The sequence below is a fragment of the Sturnus vulgaris genome, chromosome 15 (assembly GCF_052056855.1).
Source record: "Sturnus vulgaris isolate bStuVul1 chromosome 15, bStuVul1.hap1, whole genome shotgun sequence".
Classification (NCBI taxonomy): domain Eukaryota; kingdom Metazoa; phylum Chordata; class Aves; order Passeriformes; family Sturnidae; genus Sturnus; species Sturnus vulgaris.
This window is the reverse complement of record NC_142257.1, coordinates 2,627,494-2,640,505: the sequence shown is the minus strand read 5'-3', so window position 1 is coordinate 2,640,505 and position 13,012 is coordinate 2,627,494. Positions and strand designations below refer to the sequence as shown.

At 43.8% G+C, this 13,012-nt stretch overlaps 1 protein-coding gene across 2 annotated transcripts in view; it reads right to left on the bottom strand.

Moving 5' to 3' along the window:
* The window catches only part of CPEB4 (cytoplasmic polyadenylation element binding protein 4), a 38,993-nt gene extending 28,490 nt beyond the window's left edge, over positions 1 to 10,503 (bottom strand). The window contains exon 1 of one of the 2 annotated variants that reach the window (XM_088173510.1): positions 7,749 to 10,503. In XM_088173510.1, coding sequence (XP_088029636.1) covers positions 7,749 to 8,870 — 1,122 coding nt within the window. In that variant the 5' untranslated portion in view covers positions 8,871 to 10,503. The remainder of the gene's footprint in view (positions 1 to 7,748) is intronic. The other variant, XM_014875932.2, reaches the window with a different exon arrangement.
* Between the last annotated feature and the right edge of the window lie 2,509 nt (positions 10,504 to 13,012).

Genomic DNA, 13,012 nt, shown 5'->3' with positions numbered 1-13,012 from the left:
TTGTAAATTACATTCTGATCACTAAAAAATACCATTTTTCAATCGAATTTCCTGGTATTTTTCCTCTCTTCAGAACAGTTTATTACTGAGACAGAACAGGCCACGTATTCCAACCCGGATGTGCTGTGTCTCAAATAGCATTAAAAAGGCCAGAGTTTGGAACCAGCTCCTTTATTAAGTGGAGCAAATATCAAATTTGCTATAAAAAGCACAGCACTGCCCTGTCTCCCCACAGGATTGATTTCCTTGGTCATTTCTATTACAAGATAATTGAGGCACCTTAGAGAAAACATCAGGAGCATTTAAATTCTTAAATTTTGTGCTTTTCTTTCACATATCTCCTACACTTTTCTGCCTTTCCTAGCAGATTTAATTTATTGGTTTGCTTTAAACATTGCTACTTTTTACCTATTTCAAACTTTAGTTATATTAGAATTCCTTAGCAGGAGTGAGTACAAGGTTTTGGATCCATTAGGATCCAACAGTTGAATAACTCAGGAATGGACATTAAAAGGCCACCTCTGCATTTCCAGCAGTCCTCACAAAATGACAAAAATAACCTAAAACTCAGGTGGGAGCATTTCCTGAAAACCTGATGTCCCTCAGCAGCTTCTCCTTCCTGAATTCTTGTGTTAACCTCAAGCCCACCCAATGAACAGCTACAAAACTCTAATTTCAGAGTGCAGAACCTCAGTAATTCCAAATCTTTGTGGAATTGTGGCACTTCACATTTCAGTTGTTTGAGAGACACAAAGGAAGTGACCTTGGCCAAGTAATTCCCAATTTATTGTGCTGAGCACCTGAGCCTGAAGCAACTCTCTTCTCTCTAAAATATCGATGTTGGCTTGAGCTCTAGTAACAAAGGGTTTGCTGCAATGCTAATTTTTAATATTGACAGCAGAGAATTTAAATATTTGAAGGGAAAAAAATGGAATTGAACTGGTTGGCTCAAAGGGAAGCACATTCTCCAATGGAAGCTTTTGGTGCTGAGGAATTTATTTTCCTTTCCAAGTGAACCACAAGCTGTTCCTTTTTCAGGGTGAGGTCCATAAACTGCAAATCACACTGCAAACCCTTTAAAACACAACCCTGCACAGTGAGACAAAATTAACTGGTGATACTCCCACCTGCAGCAATCCCAGAAAAAGGAGGAATGGCTAAAATTTGGGATATATAAGGAACACTCTGTACATCTACATCACTCAGTGAAAAGATGTCACTCCTAAATAAAGACCAGCCAAAATGCCAAGCTCAGCTGGGTCACAGGTTTGCACAGTGAATATTAAATATTTTAAAAATTCCAGTAGTTTAGTTGATCATTTGCCCTGACAGGTTGTACCCTACTAGAGAAAGTCACCGTTGGTAGCTTTGAGAATTTTTATACAAATTAAAGTCCTTTTTATAGTGAAATTCCTTTGAAAACAGCAGCACAGATTTCATCAGTCTTATCTTCCAAGACATTTTACCAGAACCACATCTGAAATATATCCATTTTTTATGCACTAAAGAAAAAATAAAGGCTGGTGAAGGTTATTGGGAGGGGCCAAACCCCTGAAGAAATGCATAACTCTGCATTTCATCCCAGAACATCAAAAATAGCTCTAATAATCAAGATATTGATCACAAACCAGCAACTAAATGTGAGCTTTTCTCAGATATATATTACTTAGAGTGCACATAATCCACACTGAACCAAAGAAAAAAAAATATTTTCTTTAAAAGATTTCATGTAGAGAGAATTAATAACAATATGGTGATGGTTTTAATGAATAAATTCACAAAGTTACAGTGCTTTGGAGCTGGATTGCTACTGTACACTTATTTATTTATCAAGAAAATATATACAGGGGTAATGACTACCCTGCACTAAAGCAGAGTATGTACAATTCAGTCACTAAATGTGGCAACCACAGCCTGGTATTATTTACCTGGGCTCCAAAAGAACTTGGCTTTACACAAGTTTGTTTAGGGCATCTAAAATGTTGCTTTATCAGAGGGCTCAAAGGCTACACACTTTTATCCTTGGGAAACAGAACTGAAGCAGAAAGACATCAGGTAAACACAATAAAAATTTAAAAAAAGACAACTCAAACAAACAAAGCACAAACCAAATTAAACAAACTAAAGCCACAAAACAACCAAAAAGAAAAAAAAAAATCAACGTGCAGTCTTAATGCATGACTATGTTTAAAATGTCAGCCAACATTTCAGAAGACATTCATTAAACATAATTTGGAATAAGCAGTGCTGTTTGCACAATGTACACGAGGTGACAGCCTGCAGATCTGGTGAAAAATGAGTTATTGAGTCTGGAAATGTCCTACAATAACCAACAAACCACTTCTGGACTCGACCCTGGCCATCTCTGCATACAAAAAAAAAATTAAATTCTAATCCCTATTCTAACTTGATTTTTCAAAGTCCAAAGACATTTCATCCCCAAAAGAAAGTTACTTGGTGTATAACATGTATGATATACACTGGGTCCTCCTCCCATGCAAAAGAAATTCCACATGAATTCTTCCTGCACAGGAAGATCATACTTTGAATTTTAAAATCTCATACATGAATTCTCCTGCACATCAGAAAAATGTGTATTAAATTTAACTATTAATTCATTATGGATTCATTATAGTTAATCTGCACCCACAGCATTACCATCACCTGAATAATTAAGATATCAGAATCTGAGAGACTTCCCAGGATGGGCATCCCAAAAATCCAGGTGTGAACACTTGCTGGTAGCTAAGGCTGGGCCTGATCTCTTAAAATAAGATTGATCTGAAGGCCAAGGCATCAATAATAATGCAAGAGATGTCACTGCATTAAGCAATTTATTGATCAGCATTTATGGAGCAGGTGTTGTTTTAAGGTGGGGTTTGTTTTAGGCATTTAAATCTTTGTCAAACCAGAACATTTGTGCAAATCAAAAACCTCACAGCTACATTTGGACTTTAATTACAGTAGGGGAAGCCTGAAACTTTCTGAAACCCTGTTCCTATTTCCCACAATGCCAAAGCCACGTGTCTCAGGCCCAGGGAGCCAGTGTCACCATAATTCTCATCATAAATACAAATTCCACACTTCTCTTTCAGCTGCAACACAAATTTGGACTGGACTGGATTATGCTTCTGGGGAAGCTTCTCCTCCTTCCCAGCACCCTGCAAATGCTGTATTCCAGCTCCCAGTGCAGCATCCAGTGAATTAAAGGCTTGGAATAAACAGGTTTTTCCTGAAAGGATGTTGCTGAATTCTGCTCAGATCATCTTTTAGAGCTTCACCAGGGAACAATACGAAAGAGCTGGAAAAGTGAAGTGGCACAAACCACAAAGTTTAGTCCAACTTGAACTTTTTAAGTGTTAGAAATTATAAAACTTCACTGGAAATGTTTCTAACACGTGTGATTCTATTTTAGCTACATATTAAGTTTATCATGTATCTTCCAGAAATTATTTTCCACAATATCTTGCGTTCTCATTCTTTGCTGGGCTGTTAAGTATGCAACTTTCAAAGCAAAACGCTTAATAAGAGTACTCCTTTTAATCTTAGGAAAAAGACAAACATAATTCAAATAGCTTCTTAACAAAAGCTCTCTTTAAACAGAAACCCTGAGGTCAAAAACACACAGGAGGGCCAGAGCCCAAGTATTAACGTCAGTAGTAAGTTTATAAAACAAGAACAGTGTTAACTTCCCCAGCACTTAACTTGTGCATGTCATACCACATTAGAGTGCTGCTAATCCCACACATCAGTAGCTGTGGGGAACAGCACACAAAACACTAATTACTGCACAGCTGATGGAGTTACAGAAAAATGGGGGAATAGGTTTAAAAACCCAGCTTTAAGGATTTGCTCTGTTTTCAAATGATACCTTGAAATTATTGGGAATAATTGCTGTTGCTAGAATAAAAAATTAAAATTCTGCAAAACAAATAAGCTCTTTTTGTGCAGCCAGCCATGGTGAGTTATGAAAGGGTTCCTCAAACCCAAATATTAAACCAAAGAGGAACGGTAAAGAAATGTATTTGCAAGATCCCTTCAAGAGAAAAGTTTGGCAAATGTATTCAAGAGGCTTTTTTTTTTTTTTTAATTCCAGTTCCCTGTGAATTTGTTTAATGCACTTATTAAATCAGGCCATTTCTATGGGCAAACAAATGCTGACGTAGAGGTCGGAATTCAAACACGTTTTGTAATCACGAATGTGTTTTCTCAAACATTCCATATCTGCCTGGGGGAAGAGCAAGTCTCCCTGGCACAGGCCCTGCCTGGATTTGGAAGGGGTTATATACCTGGAAACCAGCCACTGGGGAAGAAAGGAAAAAACATTCTGAACAAGTGGATACAATGAACTGCTCTCATGTACAAAATTCTTTGAAATGGGCAGTTATTTTCGAGCCCGATTCCGGGAAGAAACACAAAATTTTTTAAAGTATTTTTACAGAAAGCTGAGCACTATTGCTTCACTTTGCTTGTGCCTTTGGAGAGCCATTTCAAAAAAAAAAAACAGCATCACGCACTGAAGATGAGATCTGGAAAGCTGGAAATGCCTATCAAAGCAAGATTTATGCATTGCATAACAGGCAGGATGTTCCACTCAGGAGGAAGTGCAAGTACACAGGCAAAGGAAAGCCAAAACAATCTTGAAGGCAGCGCTGCCGTGAAATGCAATTACTGAGCACCAAGTTTGTCAGTGCTGCTGGGAGAGAAGGACAAGGAATTATTCTTAAAAATCACTAACTTGGTAAGGTGCCACAGTCACAATAAAGCATTTTCATATATTAATTCTCAGGGAAGGCCGTGAGAGCCAAAAGACTCCGTTTTTTGCTTTTTAATTTTAATTCAGGAACCATTTTTTCATTTGGACACCATTTCCTTTTCAAACGAACACACAAAGAACAATGGCTTTTCTCTTTTCAAAAGATCTTTGAAGGGGGGAGCCTGCCCAGTGGCTAAAGCACAACATCAAAACTTAATTTCATTAACAGATCTGGTTAAGTTTTCTCTGACCTTGCTGCCAGTTCCATCCTTGCAAAAGGTTCCTACAGATATTGTCATTTGGGAATTGCAGGAGACAGGATTCCAAATGGAAAACACTTAGAGCAGAGAGCACAGGGTTTGCATGCAGCTCTCAGTGCCAGGGCAAGGCATCATCAAATTGCAAGCTTATCAAACTGATCACCACAGTATTTTCCTTTCATCTGCACCATTTGGAGCACCCATTTCATCCCATGGGCAGGGATGTTTGAAGGGAGCAGGAGTTCACATCAGTGGCTTATAGGGAAATTATGCAACACCATCCTCTCCAAAGAGGAAAAGAGCTCTTACTCCTGCTCACCCCAAGATTTCCATCGAAACACAGACAGAATCCTGTGTGTCACCAAACCCTGCAATAGACACAACCTTTGAGGGAAAGAAAAAAGAAAGTGATCTCCAAATATTTGCAATTACTGTTTATCATTTTGCCTTCTAAAGAAACTCATTTTCACTAGATTGCAGCACCACTTGTTAATGATTTAAGCAGCAAAACATAAATATTAAATGAAAGGGATTGTTGTATCAAATTACTCCATTATGTTGCTGCAGCAAAGACAGCTTTCAATTATTTCCTAAACAGGAATCTAAGAAGATTCCAGTAACAAAATAGCCTTGTCCAGTACATGATTGCATCAGCAAGGATACTTCAGGGGCAGAGAGAGAGAAAGAGAGAGAGAGATGCATGAACACAAATATGTAATAAGCAAAATCCTGCTTTGAGTCAGGAATAGAATCAGCATAGTCAAGAAAAAAAAAAAGAAGACATCAAAGGTCAAAATTTACATCACTTGTTTCTAGTGATTCAAAAATTCACTGTGCTTTCAACACTCAGCTAAAGTGACCAAAGGAGCTAAAGATTTTATACAAAAAGGAAAAAAAAAAAAAAGTTGTAATAAGCGTTGTCCAAGATGGCTTCAAAATTAATCAGCATCTTTCTAGGGCTGCAGTGCTGAAGTCCTGCTCTGCTGCCCTGCCCTTTTCCTCACAGAAGTGATAGGAACAGACTGGAAAGCACTTCCCTCCACACTTTCCTTTTCTTGGCATGAAGGAGTGTCAGACTTGGTCTTGACATGTACAGCTTCATCAGGATGTTTATGTAAACAGACACCAACATGTACACCAAAATGATTTCTTTACCATGATCAAACTACGTGTGTCTGCTATTCTGTGCCTGGAACACCATCCAGAAGTCAAGGTTGACTTTGCCAGTTTCCTGAAATTTCCTTGATGCCAATCCAAGCCCATTGCTCTGCCTGTGTATATATTTGGGGCTTACACACAGCAGCAAGGACACACTTGATCTCATTCTGTCACTCTCAACATCAGCTACGTGTCAGGGTACAGAGTGAATCAAACCGTGAGCCAAGGCTCGCTGCAGTGAGGCTGAAAAAAAGACCAGCTCCAGCTGGGTCCCTTTTTCTGATGGTTTCACTGGATAAATTGGGTATTCTGGACACGGCTTCATTATATTCATTACAAATCCTGACATTAAAATCAGTTATTACTCTGCATTCTAAATTTGGAAGGGCTCTACCTGATACTGAAGCAGGCAGTAGCACTGCAGTAGGAAAAAAGGGCTCTAAAGGAAAGTTATTGCCAGCAGCTGCTGTGCTGTCAGCAGGGCCTGCACACCACCAAAAACCTGCAGTTTGCAAAGAACCCAACTATCCCCAAATCTACAAAGTCACTGTTAAATGTATTTCTGTTTCTTTACATCATGAGACACATTGCACAGTTTGTATCTGTGAAATTGTATTTAAGTAGGTCACCCCTGTTCTTGCAGCATGGCAAGAAATACTGCAATCACGTTGAGAATTTTACTTTTGCCCTCATTTGAAGAGCTTGAAAAACAACCCTGGAAATGTAAAAGAACTCTTGGGTCTTTTAATTCACCCTAAAGGAGTTTACAAAAGGCGCACACACACATAAAAGCTGGGTTTAACTGGTGGTCAGATGAAAAGAAGGGGACTTCTGGTTTAATTCCTACTGCAAATTAGGCTCAACATTATACAGTTCTTTTCAAATTCATAACAAGTCAGCCCAGAAGGAGAGGTTGAGCTGCCAGACAACCTGCCTCCTGCCAGGAGAAGGCCACAGCAAAATATAGGAGACCACCAACTGATCTCATCCACATCTATTTTTAGTGCCGATTTAATGGCCTGTAACCAAAAGTTGCTGCCATTCCTGAGGAGAGCAAACTGCACTGATTACCATTATTTGAAAAAAAGCAAAGTTTTCCCCCAAAATGCTACAAAAATTATGTTGCACTGCAAGCCCATGTGATACTGTAAAACCAAATACAATCACTCCATACTTTTTCTCAGATGTGGTGCATTGCTGAATACTTTAAAAGGCCTCAGATCTCTCATACCCCACCAGGCTTTTTTTTTTTTTTCCCTTTCTCTTCTTTGTTGAAATACCTGTCAGTGAATTTCTTCGTTGGCTGTTTCTGGCTGTCTATAAGTATTAAGCTGAAGCAAAGTGGCCAATACAGATGGCTAGTGGGCAATAGATATTTATGACCATCACTGTTATAAAAAAAAACCCATGAATCACAGCTTGGAGGATCATTCCCACTATGACATTTGGAGTTAGCCATATGGTTTTTTTCAGTTGCAAGCACAGAAATCCCACAGCCAGGGCATTTCAATGCTCTTTGGGGAAGGTTTTGGGTTTTTTTTTTTCCCCTTACAGATACAACAGAGTGCTCTCACCTGAAAAGGAAAAATGTTGTCAGCTCTGTTCAAGCTGTCATCCATCCAGGATTTGGGAGCGAAGGCCGAGCTGGGTCGTGCATACTTCTGCAGCTGGATATGATTACTTGCAAAATTCTTCTTTAAGGGCGAGATGGAGTTCAAGGGGGTGATGCCTCCGTTCAGTCCCCGGCGGTGGTCTCGGCCCTGGGACCCTCCCCAGCCGCCGTAGCCGCCACCACCGGGGCTCCAGGAGGACGGGGTGGGCGATGGGCTTTGGTAGCTGCTCCACGGAGAAGGTGGCTTGTTAAGATTATTGGCCAAATGAGGCAACTGATTAAAAGCAGCATTTCTGTGTGTGAATGGAGGTGGGTGAGGACTTGCAGGAGACCTCCTCTGTTGCTGATGCTGATTGTGATGATGCTGGAAATGGGGGTGATGAGGGTGGTGCTGAGAGAGGGGTCCGATCTGGGGGGAAAAGCTACCACCAAAGCCAGGGCTGACGTGATGTGGGAAATTCTGAAACAGCAGAGCACCATTATTAGCTGAGGCAGTAGGGACCCCTCCCTGGTGGAAAAAACTTGCATCTTCATTGATTATTGTAGAAGAAGAAGGAGCAATAGCTGCAGACCAGTTACTGAAACCAGTCAGAGAAGATGCGGTGGATGTCAAGGGCTGTGTCGAAGTACCGAGCCCCGAAGCCTCTTGGTAATCAAATCCTGTTAAAACTGGCGATTCTATTCTTATTTTCTCCTTTCCACTGCCGTTCTCTGAAGAATTATCGCCCTGGTTTTCTTCAGTTTTAGCTTTCTCGGGTTCAGAGAGCATGCCTGCTTCCTGACTTTGACCAGGGGAAAGCTGCTGTTTTTCTAGGGACTCTTGCTTTTCCTGTTGCTGAGTTTTAGATTTTTCTGACCCCAGAATCTCATCCTGAATATTATGGGCAGCTGGAGCAGGAAAGAGCCAAGCTGACCCAGCACTACTGCCATTGGCAGCTGTGTTATTATTTATAAAAGCAGCAGGGCTGGGGGTTGCATTTTGATGATGGTGTGGAGGCTGCAGATGTGGATGAAATCTGACTGGAAAAGCTGACTTATTTCCAGTGTTGTTTTGCACTAACACTCCAAACCCGTAATCCCCCATTTATTATATTTAGGGTTTGAATCCTCCCTGTAAGAACAAGTTGATGTTTAGTGTTTAGCTTGTCCTCTTGTGAGGCAAGACTAGCAAGTATCCTGGTTTTCGCTAGATGTTCCAGTGTCTTCCTCCACACTATTTATTTCAGATTTGGATAAAGATGTTTGCTATTTTTTTTTTAATTTTTTTTGCAAAAGATAGATCTCTTCAACTATTTCAATGTGTCAATTTGTGTCCGTTTCCTTCCTTTGGCCAGGAGGAAGGGAAAAATAAATCTTTGGTTCACAAAATAAGAGGTTTCCTTTTTCTAAAGGAAATGCACAGCAATGAGAGAATAAGCTTCTGGGAAATAAGGATAAAGAGATTCTAACTATCCTGTTTTTTTCCTCCTCAGCAGCCTTGACTCGCCCATAAATGAGTTAAGAGGGAAGAAAAAAAAAAATACAATGACGTCTGGTCCCTCAACCCCTTGGCAGCAAAAAATAGATTTAAATCTGGAATAATTTAATACATCTCTATAATCTAATATATATTTGTGTCCTGTTCAAAAAGAGTCTTTGCTGTGGACAAGGGAAAAATTTACCTCAGGATCTCAGCATTCAGAAGGGTGAAATGGGGGAGTGAGTTGCAGAAGAGGCTTTATCCCGTGCTGCTGGGTTTAACCTATTATATTTAGCAATAATATACACCGTGCGTGTGCGTGTGTGGTTGTTTAAAGGGGTAAGATCTTATCTCAGGAAATCACTATTCTCTGTGTCTTGGGTGGGGAGTGAGTTGTGCAGGAGAAGGGTGGATTCTTGATGCTGCTCCTTCTGGGCTGGGTTTCTGAGCTCGCCAGACTCGCTTCTTATTTATCATCCAATATTTGCGTGTCCTTCATATGAGTCCTGGCTGTCCGAGGAGGAAGGTTCTCATCTCAGAAATCAGCGTTCACCGTTCGGGAAAGGGAAGGGAGGGGACAGCGAGTTGTGCAGGAGGAAGGGGAAGGAGGTTTTTTTTCCTCGCTCTCTGCTGCCGGGAGGGTGTTTTGTGGTGCGGGGCTCGCCTCCTTCCCCGGGAATCGCGGCTCCCTCAGCCCAGCGAGCCCCCGGAACGCGCTCCCTCCTCAGGCACTCGGCATCCAGCGGGGCCGGGCTGTGGGTGCCCCGCGCGTCCCCCGCCCTCGCTCGAGCCGGGCAAGGCAGGAGGGGTTTTACCTCAGCAGCGCAGCAGCCTCCGGCAGGGAGGGGAAGGCGCGGCCGGCCGGGCTCCTCTCTCCCCCATGGAAGGTGTTTAAGCGGCTCTCGCGGGTCGCCCGGCGGGGTCGGGGCAGGCTCTGTCTCGGGGCGCAGCGCTCGGGGCTCCGGCGGCGGCTCGGGGCGCTCCCTGCCCTGCGGCGGCTCGGCTGGGCTGCGGCCGGGCCGTGCCCCTCATGTACCGGCCGCACCGTGGGGGGATCTCCGCGGGCTCGATGCTGCGGGGAGCTGGAAGGACGAGGCGATCGACAGCTTTTTCGCTAAGCCGGCGACGTGTCCCCGGCGCGCAGCCCCCGCTGCTGCCGCCGCCTCGTTTTGCGTCTTTTTTCCGTGTGTTTTTTCTGCCGCCTTCCCCGCCCCCCACCCCCCCGGCGGCCGCCGCAGCCGGTGCCTCGCTGGTCCCCGCGCGGCCGCTGCCCAGCCCGTGCCGCCCGGACCGAGCGGCCGCACCAAATGACAACCAGCTGGCGGGGGCCGCGCGGCGCTTCCGGGGCGGCGGCGGCCGCGCCCCCGGCCCGCCCCCGGCACCGGCTCCGGCTCCGCCCGGCGCCGCGCCGCCATCTTTGGTGCGGGCAGGGACTCCCCGGCCGGGGCGGCCACCCCGGGGCTGGGAGCACCGCCCGCGGCGCCGCCGCCATCTTAGGTGTGGGCGGGAGGTCAGGCGGATGCCGGCGGCGCCGCCATCTTGGAGTGAGGAGAGCGGCGGCCGCCATGTTTGTGCAGGGCAGGGCGTCACCTGTCACTGTCAGGGCCGGTGTCACCGACAGCGGCCGCGCTCCGCAGCGACATCAAAGAGCTTCTCATCCCACCCCCTGCCATGGCAGGGACGCCTTCCACTATCCCAGGTTACTCCAGTCCTCATCCAGCCTGACCTTGCACACCTCCAGGGATGGGGCAGCCACAGCTGCTCTGGGCGCCCCGTGCCAGGGCCTCGCCGCCCTCAGAGCAAAGAATTTCTTCCATACGTGCAACCTAAGTCGTCCGAGGGCGAGCATCAAAAAGCTTTGACTTCTACAGGCCTGGTTTATACACTACTTCATTCTGGGGATGAACGCTGGTTTTGCACACCGACAGATTACAAAACACTAATGAAAACATAGTTCAAAAACTAATATCAAAATGTAGTGGCATTAAAATAACTATATGTAGGTACACCACTTGAAAAATCAAGTTTAAAAGGAAGCATGCAGAGACATTTCCTCAAAAGTTTTCTTTTAGTAGAGGGCTGTCCTCTACTTGCTCCAAGGCTCCTTCTCAGACACATGGCTGTAATTTGAATGATACTTTTACCAAACCAAGTATTTCCAACAATTTTACTAAATAAACTTTTTCTTTCGCAATCACAGACACCTTGTTACTCTGTGTGAAAACGGCCTCATTTACATATGGTGAAAACATCATTGTTTACTGTTTGCAACTTCTGTGAGCCCACCTGATACTGAGCATTATTTTCCTCTGTATTTTTATAGTCATAATGTTGTTACCATCACCATACGGTTCAGGGTTAACAGGCACTTCTGTCCAGACTCCAGCAGCAGATTGCTGTTCCATGAATAGTTTGGGAAAGACTGACTAGATGGCCTTAATTTAATTTCAGGCACACCCTTGCTATGCAGTAGGGTAGATGCAGATGGACTGGAGTGATACGAGCAGAATTTCTAAAATCTGACTTTAATCACTTTGCCTGACAAACATTGTTTGCTGAAACCATGGGAGGTTCCTCGATGGCCGGTGCTGGGATGGTTCAGCTGCCCAGCAGGATTTGTGGATATTTATTCAACCTCTTCGAGAAAAAAATGCCTGACCAATATGCAGGGATTGTAGGCATTAGTTACCAAGAAGAATAAATTACTGAAGAAAGTCAGGGTTGTCTATAAATGAATGGATTTAACCACCTGGGAGGAAATTCTCACTTTGGTGGCTGGATGATGTAAAGAGGGTCTCAAAGAATATAAAGGATGACAGTGTCACAGAATCACAGAATGGTTTGTGTTGGAAGAGACCTTAAAGATCATCCAGTTCCAACTTCTGCCATGGCAGGGACACCTTCCACTAGACAAGGTTGCTCCAGTTTTTTAAATCACTCAAGCCATGAGCTCAAATCCCTGTAGAGTCAAATTAACACTTTTATCACACTGATTGTGGTGTAGCTGACGCCATGACCTAACTTTTGGACAAAAATTTGAAACATAAGATTCAAATAATTAGAAAACCTTCACCGCAACAGTAAATATTCAGGATTTTTGAGAAGGGAAGGGAAGGGGAGAGTTCTCTCAGGAGCATTTGCTCACACACAGTGGTGAGATCCATGTCCAGATTTGCTGCCACATCCACCAAATCAGTCCCTGCAGCTCAGGGATGTTGGATGTATCCAACACTTCTCACCTGAAAGAGCTTTCAGTCTGAATGACACTTGGTGATTAGCAAAAGGTACCACGATGACTTAAAGTACTTCATCAGCATCTAATGGATTCATTTCTGGAAGCACTTTAACTCTTCTGGGTTCCTTGGAGGAGAGGATTCCTCTGGCCACTCCAGTTGCCATCATTAGGCAGCTTTAGCTGACAACAGCCAAAGGCTCTGTGCTCTAGCCAGGCTTCCCCCAGCATCAATCTCCAGGATCACAAACCCCTTAACAACCTCTTCACTGCAAGACTAAACCACAAGTGGGAACATATTGCTCCCCTCTGAGGATTAGATTTCTTAGCCTGCTTTTATTCTGCCAGTCTCGCTGTGAATGTCACGTTATAAGTGCTTGACCATGACTCAGGTCACAGGAAAAACTGAGCGTGGCTGAGCTGGTGTAGAGGAATCCGTGTGCTTGCTTTTGCTCAGTCAGAAACAACCCTGAGGTCTGTGGTTTGCTCAGCCCTTCAGCACCCCACACCCAGTGAGACACAGCAAAGGGAAACA